The sequence below is a fragment of the Gossypium raimondii genome, chromosome 9 (genome assembly GCF_025698545.1).
Source record: "Gossypium raimondii isolate GPD5lz chromosome 9, ASM2569854v1, whole genome shotgun sequence".
NCBI lineage: Eukaryota > Viridiplantae > Streptophyta > Magnoliopsida > Malvales > Malvaceae > Gossypium > Gossypium raimondii.
Window position 1 is genome coordinate 40,648,847 of NC_068573.1, and position 15,357 is coordinate 40,664,203.

A 15,357-nucleotide genomic window follows, 5' to 3' on the forward strand; every position below is an offset into this window, starting at 1 on the left:
TAAGGTAGTATTTTAAAAGAAATAGATTGTATATAAGATTTAAAATATACATACAAATATATATTTCAAAATAAGTTAAAATTACATACATGAAAGTATCAACACATAACTTTATATTTGGATGAAAATGAAAGTTTGAAAATATTATGAAGTTATAGAATGTACAAACTGTATTAGATAAATATAAAAGAAATATTAATTATAAAACTTAAGTAGAAATTCATAATACATTTAAAATTATAATTAAATTAACTATGTATGGTACGTATAGATAATATTAGTTTAAAATAATAGTATTGTAATGTACCCAATTTTCGTAAGTGTCGAATAATGATTTAAGATCACTAAATTTGATGAAAAAGTTAGAAAATTTTATTAATTAATAATTATAAGTTAAGTGTGATTTTAGAAATATTTTAGAATTAGTGAATTTTGTGATTTAAAAGAAATTATTAGGTAATTGGGTCAAAAACGAGGTATCGAGACTTAGATATTATAAACTAAGTCGTAAATATTTTTATAAATATTTACGGAGTGTCATTAAGGTAGTATTAAAGTTTCGTTAAGAAATTTTAATGTTCGATGGTTAATTGATTAAAAGGATTAAATTGCAACAGGGTAAAAGTTTAATTATAGATTAAAGAAAAGTTAAAAGGACTAAATAGGTAAATATGCCAAGTCCCATAAATGAGGCGGCATATGCATGATAAAATCTGAGATTTTTTAAAAGTATATTATTATTTTATTATATTGTAAATTATATTTATTATATTATATTATTATATTTTAAATAAACAAAATTGTTGACAAATGTATGGTGCATATGATGACATGTGGAAAAATGAAGTACATATATTAGTAATGATTACATATTTACTTATTATTTAAGTAAGTAATATTATATTATTATTTTATTGTTATTAAATTAAACTAATTAAATAAAAGAAATAAAAGATAGAAAAGAGAAATGGAAACAGAATAGGCAAACGAAAACAGGGAGAAAGGAAAGAAAAGAAAAGGGAAGGAAAGAAAGAAAATTTGGGGTTTCAAGGTTTCAAGCTTAATTGGTAAGTCAAATTAAGTTATTTTCTTATAATTTTGAGTTTTGGAGTTCTAGAACAAAATATTTCATGGTTTATGTTGAAATTTGGGAAGATGTTATATTTCTAGACATTGATTATGTTGAATAAATGAAAGAATTAGGGGTTAAATTGATTGAATTTCAAGTTAGAAGTTAGTAAAGGATTTAATTGTAAAATAAAGTGTAAGTTTTGAATAGTAGGGACTAAATTGAAAGAATCCCGAAATTAGGGATTTATGGTGAAAATGAAGAGTTAAAATGAGTTTTTAGTAAGAATTAAGAGAGAATATGGAGTTAGATTGGGAAAATAAAATTAGTATTGATAAGGGATTAAATTAGAATTTAGGTAAAGCTTAGGTATAAATGGAAATATTTTAATGAAATTGTGTATTAATGATTTTTAATTGTTTAATTACGTAGCTAATGTCGTGCAAGAGTCATTGTCCGAGAAAGGAAAGGAGAAGGTGAACAAGGAGTGACTCGAGAAAATTTACGGTTAGTATTACCATAATTCGAATTTAATTATTAATTGTTAAAATTTAAATTAATATACACGATAAGCAAATTGAGGTAAGAATCATGATTGAATTAAATGAAAAATACATATTGGTATTGAATTTATTAATAGTAATTATTGTTGAAATTTAAATAATATGTTTAGTAAATAAAAATAAGGTGAATATCGATATTGAATTAAATGATATTGAATTGTATGTGAATTGAATGAAATTAAAATGAAGTATGAATAGGTATGAGCATTTGATGGTATACTGATTGAAAGGTGAAAAATGTATTGAATTAAATTGTGATTAAATTGGAATTGAAAGTATGAGAAAGTGATTGAATTGAAATGTGATTCGAATACCCTATTAACTTATCGGACTAGATTGGATACAAATGGCATGCCATAGGATTTGTGATGTGATGAGGAGATTTGTAGCTCGGCCGAGAAGATGATTATGTTATTATATGCTTCGGTTTATCCGAAGAGGCATTTAATGCCTTATTGGTGTGTTTGGGAGGATATGATATATCGGTGTGTTATGGAGGGTTTATATTTATTTCAGGTGTGTTTTGGTTGGATATTCTAGTGTGTTTGGGTGGAATCCGCGTATCTGTCAGAGTCCGAGTCAAGTTAATAGAGGCAAATGAAATAAATTACTGATAAAACTAATCTCGAATGATATAGTATATGTGAAAAGTGAAATTTGAAATAAAGAAATAAGAATGATATTTATATATATAAATAATTGATAATATTAAAAGATTGAATTGTTTATTAGTAGTGATAATTGTAATGAAATGTATGAACCATGGGTTCAAGAAATAGATAATGATATAGTTCATGAACTAGTTTTGGTAGTATGAGATAATGTAAAAATCTAAGTGAAGAAAAGCAAATTAAAATAGCTATTGTTGAGAAATGAGAAGTGAAAATAAAATAATTTGAAATAGTGAAATAATATGTGAATTTAATTGAATACAAGTTATTGAAATTTATTTATGGATTTAATGTATCAATTAAGTGTTAAAAGATTATAAGTGTAAAATTGATTATAACTGAACGAATCGAATTAAAAGATAGTTATTATTATTACTGTTGTTGAAACAAGTTGATTTAATGTATTAAATGGTTATTGAAAGATTAATGGTATAAATTGAATTAAGAAATAGTGTATGAGTTAATTTGAATACAAATTTTATAAAATTAGTTATTATTATTATTGAAACATGTTGGTCTAAATGTTTAATTTGATTATTAAAAGATTGAAAAGTACAAATTGAATATAAATAGAAATGATAATGAATGAGTTGATAAATTGATTGAATTTGTATGAATTGGAATGAATTATTAGAATGAGATGTCGAAAAATCCAATAGAATTGAGATAGTGAAATAAGGTATGAATACAACTAAATACAATATTTGAAATATTGCTTATTGTTATTAATTATCAGGTTGATTTGAAGTACGAGAAAATGTATTGAATAATTGTAGACATAAATTTAAATGTATATAATTTATCGATTAATGTTATTAATTTGAATTATGGTAATACCACTGAGTATTTCTATACTCAGCGTGCGGTTGTCTCCGTGCGCAGGTTAGTAGAAAGCCAGTGTCCGGTCCAGCATCCAGAGCAATCCCAAACTCAGAGAAATTTTAGTGATGTACCTTTGTTTGATAATGTGGCATGTACCTAGGTGATGTATAGGTTAAGAATAAAAGTTTTGTTATTACGGTTGTAGAATGATGTTTAAATTGGTTATAAGTATGAAATGGAACTAATATGACATATTTGATACAAGTATGCTATATCTGTTATTTAATTGTGAATTAGTTATAAGTTATCCGATATGTCTGGTAATGCTCCATAACCTTGTTCCGGTGACGGTTTGGGGTTAGGGGGTGTTACAAGTATTATATTCAAAAAATGCTAGGTTTACAACTAAATGTATACTAAAGACAACAAAAACAAAATAAAATTTAGAAAATGAATAAATTAAACCATGGATTAAATCAGATTCAAAACCAAAATCATAAGGGAAAATCAGAAAATAAAAATAAAAATAAAAATAAAGAACCAAAATGGAATGTGCGTATTTCATAGGGGACCAAAACGGCAATTAAACGCAAGAATAAATAATCAAAACCAAACATAGGAAGCGACACCACATAACTGTGGATCAAATTGAAAACAAAATAAAATACGCGATTCAAATTAAAACAAATTGAAGAAAATCAAATCGAAACGCCTCAAAGCAAGAGGGACTCGTCGTGCAAATAGACCAGAAGGCTGGACGCACGGATCCTTCCCCGGGTCGGGTCACCGCGCGGGTCAAACCTCTAAACGGCGTCGTTTCTTTTCGTGGTTAAAACAAAACCCTAGGCTACCAGGAGCTTTCCTAATATAAAAAAAACCTAAGGAAAAAGAAAAAGAAAAACTCTCTGCAAGCATAAAACCGAAAGCCTCCCCTACTGTTCAATCTTGGCTCGAACGGAGGGGATTCACGACATACGAACCGTAATGTTTCTAAACCCTTCCCCCTTTTATTTTGTAAATATGCCTATATATGATTAAGATCGAGCAGAAAAAAAGAAAAAAAAGCCATTAAAAGGGAACCGAAAAGAGAAAAAGGAGAACCTTTTTTTGGTATTGATTTCGTTTCTTTGTTACAGTATGCTCCTTTTTTTACAAATGCTGAAAATGGCCTTTTTATGGCCGAAAAATGACAAAATCAAAATAAAATAAAAATAAAAAAGGAAAATTACAGAAAAATCTCTTATTCTTTGCTGTCTTTTTCGCTGTTGTTTGCCTTTTGCGTTATTTGTGTCTGCTGCAGTATTCAAAAACTAGCGTCTGAGCCATCTGATGACGTGGTATTTGTCAGACAAAGTGTGTGTGGTGGCGCACGTGAGAGGGCAGGGGCTGATGGGGTTTACTTGCTGCGGCGGCTGGGGCTATTTTAGAAACTGCTAGGGTTTCTACTTTGGGCTAATTTGGGTTGAGGTTAGGTTAGTGGGTTTAAATTTAAATGGGCCCTAGCAGATTAGCAATTTGGGCCTGATGTTGGGTAGTTTAGGTTTGGGTTAAAAACAGTTTGGGCTCCGTTGTAATAAACTGGACATGTTTTTGTAATTGGATTGTATTATTATTTATTATTATTTTTTGGTTTTTTTCATTTGGTTTATTGGGCCGGGCAAAAATGGGCTCTTACACACAACATTTAATAAACATATCCGAAATCAATCATAAATTACTCATATTTTGTCCCTTTTATGAGCCTTCGAGGCCCAAAATATGCATTTGAAATAAATCGGGACTCAACCGAAAACTCAAAGAATTTTTCCTAAAATTTCAAAAAATTTTCTTAGGAGTAGGGGACACACGCCCATGTGGCTCACACAGTCAGGAGACACGCCCATGTCGTAGACCGTGTGGGCTTTCGATGTGAGGCACACAGTCGTGTTCCAGCCCACGTTCATTCCCGTGTAACTCTCTAGCTCGGGTTACACAGTCAACCACACGCTTGTGTGCTAGGCCGTGTGTAAGGTGCAGGGGTGACACGGCCAAGCCACACGCCATTGTGCTAGGCTGTGTGCAAAAACTTGGGTATTCTGTTTCGAAATTTTAAGATGCAGGAATAACACGGCCAGACCACATGCCTATGTGCTCGATCGTGTGTCACACATGGCTAAGACACACACCCGTATCTCTGCCCGTGTGGACGAAAATAGGTCATTTTATGGCCTATTTTCTCACTCATTCTTGACTTCAACCTACACACCTCATATTTCATACATATAGGCCATAACAAGATCTCTAAAACAACCAATTCCTAACTTTAATACGGTCATATTATCACATATATTCTAACATTCCAATTAGAACATAAAACAATTCACACATGTAACTACTTATATCAACATGTTTTACCAATTTATTCATCACTAAGCTTAGGAACTATCCATCCATTAACCACACTAATACTATACCAAACATGATAGAACCATTCATATATAAGTTAACTTCAAACATAAACAAAATGTAACTCTTGACATTTACACAACCATTTCAATCCCTATACATGCCATATAAACCATAATATGTATTGCAAAATCTACCGGAACAAGTTGGATAGTGTGGCAAGATGTGTTGATCCAACCTCCCAGCTTTTCGAAAATCTACAAATAACTTTAAACAACACAAGTAAGCTTAATGAAGCTTAATAAAGCTTAATAAATTCGTTGGCTTTAAACATAAATCTTATCGAACATATTATAACAATACATTTAAATAAATCATTCAATATAAAATTCCTACCAAACACAACTTCAGTCAATGAATTCACTTATTTCAGATCAATATCAATAATAACTTTAAATCTTTAGACAATATTTTCATATGTCACTTACCAACCTTGTCAAATCGGAGAACGTCTTATGGATATGAGTACATCATATACAAAAGCCCGAAGGCTGCACAGAAGCACATAAGTGCTAAACAGAAACCCATAAGGGTTGAACGGAAGCTCATAAGAGCTGAACGAAAACCCATAAGGGTTAAACTGAAGCTCAAAAGAGCTAAACGGAAACCCATTAGAGTTAAACGAAAACTCATATGAGTTAACTGAAGCTCATGAGAGCTAAACAGAAAGTAAACACAAAAGTTCGCAACAAATTTTGAACCTCAATTTACTTGGGTAATTTTCCGTCAATTCCTCCTTTGCACTGAACGACTGTACTCAATACCGCGTTCCGTTTGCTTCGAATATTCAATTCAATTTCATAACTTTAACAATAATTTTATTTTCAGCAAATAATATGAATAAATACATAATACTATTCATCAATTTAATATATAACATTAAAGTTTAACCTACGAACTTACATAGGTTAAATTATGGAATTTTGTAGTAGTTCAGCGACTATTCTGCTAATTTCCCTTTTTCACGATTATCTATGGGCTCTTGATCTAAAATATAAAATTATTCATTCATTAGCATATATTTCAATTCTAATTCACTTCACAATTAATACCCTTCAATTTTTAAAATTACACAATTACCTCAACTTTTACAATTTTTTGCAATTTAGTCCCTCACCAATTAGCCTATCAAATGAGTTAATTTTTCTCAATTGAGAATTTATCTAAATATTCTAAACTATCATACAACCTTTGATCAACAGAATTTTAGTATCAAACCCTAATATTTAATCTTTCACAATTTGTTCCTAAAATCAATTTCTATTAAAATTACTTGATAAAATCATCATATAATAAAATTAAATCTCTAAATCCATGTTAATTCATCAATGGTAATTTTCAAAGTTACCCATAAAATTAAAAACTAATGACATAAATAGTTGGATCTAATTGTAAAAGTCTTAAAAACACAAAAATTTAAGAAAATAGCAGGAATTAAACTCACATGAAGTAAAAATATGAAAATCTAGCTGAAAGGTTCTCCTATGGCGCTTTTGGACTGAAAATTTGTGAAGAAACGTCTAGAATTCAACTTAGTCACTTGTTTTATTTTAAATTTCAACCAAATTACCACTTTGCCCTTATTTCACACTAATTTTGTTTATTTCTTCTACCCTTATGTCGCCTCAGCCAACTTACTTAGGCTAAATTATTTCTTAAGTCCTCACTATTTACCAATTAAGTCATTTAATCACTATTTCTTTTAATTAGCAAGTTTTACATTTTTTTTGATTTAGCTCTTTTTTTTTAATTAACCATCAAAACGTTATAATTTTCTAACGAAAGTTTAATACTAACTCAATGACACTTCGTAAATATTTATAAAAATATTTATGGCTTGGTTTATGAAATCGAGGTCTCAATACCTCGTTTTGAAACCACTTAACTTAATACTTTATTCTAAAACACAAATCACTATTTCAAAAGTCTTCCTAAAATCACATTTAACTCATAAATATTAAATAATAAAATTTTTGAACTCACTGTCGGATTTAGTGGTCTCGGACCACTATTTTCGATACCACTAAAAATTGGACTATTACAAATACAATTTCTAATATTTTTAAATTATTAGAATTTTCTAAATTTTATACGAGGTGAGGGGGAGTAAAACGAATGTTAACTAAAAATAATTAAGAAAACCAATTTAGTAACAATATGCTTTTCTTTTAAATAAAAAGTTATATATATTTAAACAACCCTGTAAATTTTTGTTTTTTAATTTATATATTTAGATTTTGGCTTAACCCTCAAATATGTATTTAAACTATACATTTTTTCCATCTTGGTATTTAAATTTTTCTTTTGTTGTAAGTGTTACCTAAATACTTTTTTTTCTTAAGTTGGTATCTCTGTTAATCAAATCGTTAAATTTCAAGCATGGTTAGTATTTTCAGAGATTATAAAAGAAGAAAAATATAAAAGAGATAAATAATGTAAAAGAAAAAATTTAAAATATATTTTTAAGTTTATATGATGTGGGATTTATTATTGACTAGAACTCTTTTTAACTGAATATAACATTTTAGTGTAAATTGAGTAACAAAAAATTATTTAGGTACAACTTGTGATAAAAAATGTTTAGGTACTAACTTTGAAAAAAAATAGTTTAAATGTCAATTTGTAGGTTAAGCCCTTTTAAGAAAAAAGTAATTTAAGTATCACTTGTGAATTGTAACAGAAAAAAGTTTGGGTACCGAGATGGAAAAAAGAGTATAATTTATGTGTCAATTTGTGGATTAATTCTAAAATAAGTTTAAAAAAAGTTTCAATCCAAAAGTAGGACAACAGAAATATTTCAAAGGTCAAATTGCTAATTAAGCCTAATAATTTGAATAAAATTAGTTTCTAAAAGGTTGAACACGAAATGAAGAAAAATAGAAGGGTTCAAAGTAGAAGTGAAATTGGTAATACATAAAAATGATCCCTATTCACTTGTCAGGGACACGTTTATATCAGGGTATGGCCGATGGATTGATGTGAGTTCCAAGCCATTCCAACTGACAGCATGAGAGGATCCAACATTTGTATGTTTATCCATTGTGGTATGATTTGGTTCCCCATTGCTTTCCTTTCGAAATGGGGATGTGGGTGTCATGCAGAACTTGAGATCACCATCAGGTTCCGCTTGTGAGATTGGCCTTGCGGCTGTCGCCGTGGCTGAAGGCGCAGTACCCACCGTGTGCTCAGCTTGATACTTCTTTTTATGCACTTTGTAACCGTTTGGCATGAAGCTTCCTACCACAACCTATAGCAAAAGAAAATGGAACTATATATATATCACTCAAAGCATGTAAATTTGTTTAAAAATGATGTTAACAAAGTAGCAAAGGACTTTTACTTGTATAGGGCTAGCAGCCACCAAGGAACCAGCAAGTCCACCGCCAATTACACGACCATCTGGTCCGGCCAATGAAACACTTAACCCACCAGTTTTACTTTTTCCACCACCACGGTCACTGTCTGTAAATGACCCAGTTAAGGACAATATCTCAAACCGACCCTGCATTGTAATTTAAAGTTTCATCTCAAACTGCTACAGTTCAAAAACAGAAGATTTATTATCTAAATAACTAAAAATAAAACTAAAGGAAATCATTGCAGGCAGCATGAAAAGTATAAACCCTTAATTAATACCAATGCTGGAAACCGTAAAGGACAAGATATAAAATAAGGTAGAAATATCCATGCCTCGTATGTTAAAATACCACCAGATGAACCAGGTTGTCGAATACAAACAGTGGAAACAGCTCCATTTGCTGACAGAACACAAATCCCACGAGGTCCCTTTTGAGAAAATGAAAGAATTTTGCCTGCAACATCCTGCAACATTCAATAAAGCAATGTTTTCCCATCATGCAAATTGAAGACATTTGCAGGATCCAAAAATCTGTTTATTTATACCCAAATTATCTCAATTAGCAATTCTCATGTTTTCTAATCTCGGAACATTACCTCCCCAGGGTTAACTGTGACCACATGTGGCGTAAAGTCCCCTCCAGCTGTGCTAGCAAACAACTCAACTGTCCATATTTAAGAGATAATATACATGGGTCAGTTTCTCTTTCTTTCCTAATTAATGTCCAAAGCAATAAGAATTGATTAATTAATGAAAATAAAAGCCCGAAATTCACCTAGATTTGATCATAATCAAATCTCTTAATTTCTAGCAGTATTCAAGAGGGAACAATGAGAAGCAAAAACCAAGTTCCTATAAATTATTAACTTTTTCTTTTTGTCAAATTTGAAATTATTGTGAAAAATCCACAATTTTATTTATTATACAATTCCTTAAGAAAAGCATGAATCAACTACCCATAATGTGTTGGGAGAGACTTAGAGAAAAGAACAGTACCAAAAAAGGGCAAGTCTTTAAGGCTCTATTATATTTCTTGCTCAAATTCAAGATTATATTTTTATTTTTCCTCAGCATGCAAGTTGAATTGAATACTATATACCCCTGAAAGAAAATGACAAAACGACATGCAAGCAATTACAAGACCATATATTTTTGTTTCTTATATTAATATCTGCACTTTCTCTAGAACCAAAAGGAAGTTTCCTCGTGGAGCTACAGAAAAGCCAAAAAGACTTCCTTGAACTTAACTTACCTATAGAAGCTAGAAGGTGGCAGTTGGAAGAAGCAGGGGGCCTGCCTCTACCTCTCTTGGAAGAGGAGAAGTCAGTAGGAGAAGTCGTCACTAATTTATATGGTAACCTAAGGTTCCCATCTGCATCATATTTTCTTGGCCTCCCTCTCCTTTTCTTTCCTAAAGAATCAACCCCACCTCCACTTGGTCCTGGAACTGCTGTTGCTGTGGTACTTATTGTGGCTCCCTCGCCTGTTGCTGCATTATCGAGGTTTCTCTCCAAGTCCATGTTCATGACTTGAGATAACACCAAGCTACCCAGTGGCAGATGAGGTGAGTTAGTGTCAGAGTTGCCTAGTGACATGGACATCGTGCTCAACTTTTCTTCCATGTGTTTCTTGAAAGTGGCAAACCCAAAAGAGGCTCTTCTTAAAGGAACAGAAAGTTAGGAGTTGGGAAGCTGGAGAGAAGAAGCCCCCCACCCCCCAAAAAAAGTTTGAAACAAAGACGGGTTTGCTTGAAATGGCGCCAGAAATAGAATGTAGAGAGAGAAGTAGAGATTTTATAAACTTCCCTCCCTTAATGATGGAAGAGGCAAAAGAGACCGAGGGAAGCTAAGGTCTTTCTCTTCTCTGGACTACACAGCCTAAAAAACAGGGTCCTCAAGCTGCCCCACTAATGTTAGAAAATGACTTCATGTTTTATATCAATTTGCTTGCCTTCGCATGAGTTTATATTTAAAAAATATGAATACGACCAAAAAATTTTGAAGATATAGGTTATATTTTGCCATCCCTATACTGTAAAATTGAAAAAGGAAAGTGGGCACAAATTTCTTGTTTTCTTTTCGGACAATATGGGTAAAGTATACCATAATTCAAATGCTTAAAATATTACTGCCACCAAATTTTGAATTTATATAAAACAGTAATCCTTTTTCTAATCTGACGTAAGAGGAAACGTCTTCATAAAGGTAATTTTCTTTTATTTTAGGCACCAAAATATTTTTTATCATTTTAATCACTCATCATTAATTTGTCATTACATACACTCCTTTTAATCACTTAATTTTAATAAATTTTCATTTTGATCACTTATTTTATCATTTCCTTTTCTTTTATGTTTTTAAGAATTAATTTTATTTTTCAGTGACAAGAAAATCTGGGTTAGAAAAACATTATTTTTAAAAATAATTCCTCTTTCTTTACCTATTTAAAATTAATTTCACTTTTTTCTCAAGGAGAAAACCTAGGGTTTTACACAGAAATTATCTTAACTTTTATAAGAAAAACTTGAGTTTTACAAGAAAAATAATTTATCTTTTATCTTCTTCTTTTCCTTTTTTAGAATTAATTTTAGTCTTTTGATAAAATTAAAATGAGGTTTTATAGAACTACCTAAATTTTTATAGGAAAAGTTATTTTATCTTTGTTATTTCCTTTGTTTTTTATTTTTTATAATTAATTTTAGTTTTTTCAGTAAAAGAGAAAAATATGAGGTTTTGCAGGAATTATTTGAGTTTTTACAGAAAAAGTCCTGAAGCTTGTATATGGAATTGAGTTAGAGGTGAAGAACTTGGACTTCATCTCCGTAGCTAAATAACATAATTCCCTATAAAGCTCAGATTTTCTTCTGAGAAAATAAAATAAGCGACCAAAATGAAAACCTACTAAAGTTGAGTCACTAAAATGAATGCATGTAATGATAAATTAACAACCGGTGCTAGAATGACTGAAGTACGTAACGGTGGTGATTTAAAATGACAAAAAATGTAATGGTAATACTCATATTACAAATTTTTAGTTCTGAAGCCTTAAATAAAAATTTATGAAAGTTAGATTACCAACCATATAACTTACCCTTCAATAAAACATAATTTTTAAAGAATACGGTTACTAAAAATGTAATTATTATTGCAATTATTGATACTAAGGTATAAAAAGTAAGATAGTTTATTTAATATAGTATTTCTTTTTTTTCTCTTCCAAATGACTTTTTTTGGGTTAATTTTAAAACATTAATCTTAATTATTCTAAATATTTTAATTAATTAAATATTATAGTATATATAAACTAGTTCATCAAAAATAAAATTTAAGATTTTAATGGATAAATTTTCTGAAAGAATGGATAATATTTTTTAAATAATTATAAAATCGAAATTATTTTACATAAAATATAACAGAGAGTAGTAAAGATGAGAAACCAATTTTTTGGTCTCTAGAGTTCATTTTCAAACTCCTCGAATAAGAATTTCAATTTGGATGAATTTAAAATTAAGTTTATCTTTATTATATTAAATTATCTAAAATTTAAAATCAAAGTTATTAGGTAGATAATTTTATTTATTTGTTTATTTTAACACATATTACAAATTAAGAGAAGAGGGTGATGCAAATAAGACACATAACCACTATAACGTTAAGCATAAAACAATTCATTATCTTATTGCTAAAGATTCATGGGACGATTGAAGAACTCTGCCTTATTTATCGACTTTTATTGGTCTCAAATTCAGCTTAATATTTTGACTTTTTTTTTCTCGACTCCTACGGGTGTCGAGTTTAGTTTAACATTTTATTGTTTAGTCTTTTTTTTATGTACTTTTTCCCTTAATTTGTTAAATAAAGTCGGATGGATGTGATTTAATTCACGTTTAAAATATTATTAACTAATTATAAATTTTCATCAAAAACAATTCTAAAATCCGAATTAAACACTAAAAGTTAACATCATTACCTTTGACCACCAAAATATATAATTTTGTCAAATACAGTATCAAATTAGACCAAAAATAGCACAGGAATCACATTTAAAAAGTGTCAAACTCAATTATCAAATTATAATTAAACATTTAAAGTAATGTTAAATTCAATCGCCATGTGTTCTATGTAAAATTAACCTAATTTTTACCATAAATTGAGTTAAAGCGCAAGAAAAGCGCTTATTTGAGTGCTTTCATAAATGATTAACCTTTATATATATATATATATATTGAAATATTTGAAAGATTGAACCTTAATTTAAGCATTTAACTTAATTAATAGAAAGTAGAAATTAATGTTTTTAAACAGAACCGCTAGTTGAATCGGTCAAATCACTAGTTCGTGAGTTCAATTGATTCAATTAAAATATTATTAAAAATTAAAAAAACTAATAAAATTAAAAATTTTGGTTCAACCATCTAATTCACTTGGTCTGTACTGATTCTCAAGTCAATCGATTCAAATTTCCTCATCAACCGATTTGAGTGACCTGTCCAACCTATTTCAAAAAACATTAATGAAACCAAAGACGGTATTTGTTACAGCATTACTAAACTAGAAATAACAAAGTAACAAAAGATCTTAACCCCAAACTTAATATTGATGAAAATATCGTAACTCCAAGTGAGTGAAGGTAAGGGTGAACAAAATTTAATTCGATTTGAAAAATTCGATAAAAAATTTAAATTTTGAATTAAATAGTTTGAGTTATTCGGATCAAGTCGAATAAAAATTATTTTTTGTTTAACTCGAATATGAATTATACAATTCAAGATATATGAAAATCCAAATAAAAAAAGACAAAACTACGTCATTTTGATAAATATTTATCCATTAAGTTAAAAGGTAAAACCATTATATTATTTATATAGTTAAGTAATCTTACATTTTGTGTACTAATTAAATAATTAATTCATGTAAATTTAATATTAAGTAAAAATAATATTCAAAATTTTTTAATTCAATTAAACTGGACGCAATACAAAGTACGTGGGCGAACAAATCCAATATCCTGTCGCATCTCATTTCCATTGCACCAAAGTTGGGACCACCCAACCCAACCTACTTTTTCACGACAACTCACTTTTTCCCTTTTTATTGCTTTGAAAATATTTCTATCTTCTTAATAATTTATTGCAATCTGGGGAGACGTATTATTTATTTTGTAGGAAAGTAGGGACATTGTGTTATTATTAATTTGGTGGTTGGTTACTCTTTCCGGTTTCTATGATCTAAATTTCACCTAACCCACCAACGTTCTTTAAAATTATACTGTGTGTATCATCTCATTGGTAATCTTTTAACTATTTTTAATAAATAATAAATTTGTGATGCAAAAATATTCATAATTCAAGGTTACATTTTAGTTTTTAAAGCTGAATCCAGTCCAACGTAAACTCGTTTCATTTTTTTTATTAAGTGTGATAGGTATAATTGTGACAATAATTTTTAAAATGAGAATTAAGTCTTAAATTTAAGATTTAATTTATTTCACTAAAATAAACAATTATTTTTCTTTTCACCCTGTAATACAAGTTTTAGGCTGAATTTTCTTTTGGATAATTTCCTAGTTTCAAATTTAATTTTTTGAAGAAAAAATGGAAGTAGATTTACAATGGGATGGGAAGACAATGAAGATTGAATATTTGGTATTTGTTTTTCTTTTCTAAAAAAGTTGGAGAGTATTTCCTCTAAAAATTTGAGAATTTTTATTGGTTGATGAAAGAAAAATAAATACAAAAGACTCATACCAATCCAACTAAGACTCAATTCTTTGAGTTAAATCAATTCTTAATCCTTAAATTTGTTTTTTATTATATATAACACTCAAACATTCATTTCGTTTTAATCAAATACATTAATGCGGATTATGATTGTTTAATTAAAATACTTTTCAAAGCCCGTTTAAATTGAAAGAAGACCATTTTGTAGCACATTAATGCCAAAGTTTATGCCTTTTAAATTGAAAGTTATTTAGCTCATAAATATTGCCCATTAATGTTACATTATATCACACATTCCACAGTTAAAAGATTATTATTTTTATTTTTATATAAAAAATATTTAAAGATATATCGTTTATAGGTATCTAACATTCTACACTTGTTTTCGTAGTAAAGAAAGTGGCTTGAATTTGAATTTAAATTGAAATGTCCAATATCTAATAAACTTTTTTAAGTTTCAAGCCGAAGGAGGATCCTTTTGAGGGCCTAGGGGCTTTCACCCCTTCAAAACTTTGAATTTTTTTAAAAGATTCTCGTTAATTTTACAAAGTTTTTAATTTGACCCCCAACTTTTTTTAAAAAATATCATTAAACTATTATAATTTTTGAAAATTTTACTATAACTTAAGTTGCTTTAGTTGAAATGCAACTCAATAATGATTGAGCTAATTTGAATTTTGGAGTTAAAATCAAATAATATATATATATTT

At 29.1% G+C, this 15,357-nt stretch overlaps 1 protein-coding gene and 1 long non-coding RNA gene across 2 annotated transcripts; one reads left to right on the plus strand and one right to left on the minus strand.

Moving 5' to 3' along the window:
- The first annotated feature begins 996 nt into the window (after positions 1–996).
- LOC128032711 (uncharacterized) lies at positions 997–3,389 on the plus strand. Its single transcript, XR_008188994.1, has 3 exons — positions 997–1,067; positions 1,502–1,576; positions 3,186–3,389. It is a non-coding gene; the product is annotated as an uncharacterized LOC128032711 (long non-coding RNA).
- Positions 3,390–8,363: 4,974 nt separating this feature from the next.
- LOC105799713 (AT-hook motif nuclear-localized protein 1) lies at positions 8,364–10,846 on the minus strand. The gene is made up of 5 exons (XM_012630398.2): positions 10,181–10,846; positions 9,525–9,592; positions 9,261–9,392; positions 8,911–9,072; positions 8,364–8,817 (listed from the first exon to the last, which is right to left on the minus strand). Exons 1-5 carry the CDS (start codon positions 10,548–10,550, stop codon positions 8,497–8,499), a joined length of 1,053 nt encoding a protein of 350 aa, XP_012485852.1. The 5' UTR covers positions 10,551–10,846; the 3' UTR covers positions 8,364–8,496.
- Positions 10,847–15,357: the final 4,511 nt, after the last annotated feature.

Bases quoted from the DNA above. Each gene is read 5' to 3' on its own strand.
- LOC105799713 (XM_012630398.2), bottom strand. From the start codon at position 10,550: ATGGAAGAAAAGTTGAGCACGATGTCCATGTCACTAGGCAACTCTGAC. The intron at 9,593-10,180 runs GTAAGTTAAGTT...AAATATGGACAG, and splicing joins CCACCTTCTAGCTTCTATAG to TTGAGTTGTTTGCTAGCACA. The intron at 8,818-8,910 runs GTAAAAGTCCTT...CTTTTGCTATAG, and splicing joins TGGCTGCTAGCCCTATACAA to GTTGTGGTAGGAAGCTTCAT.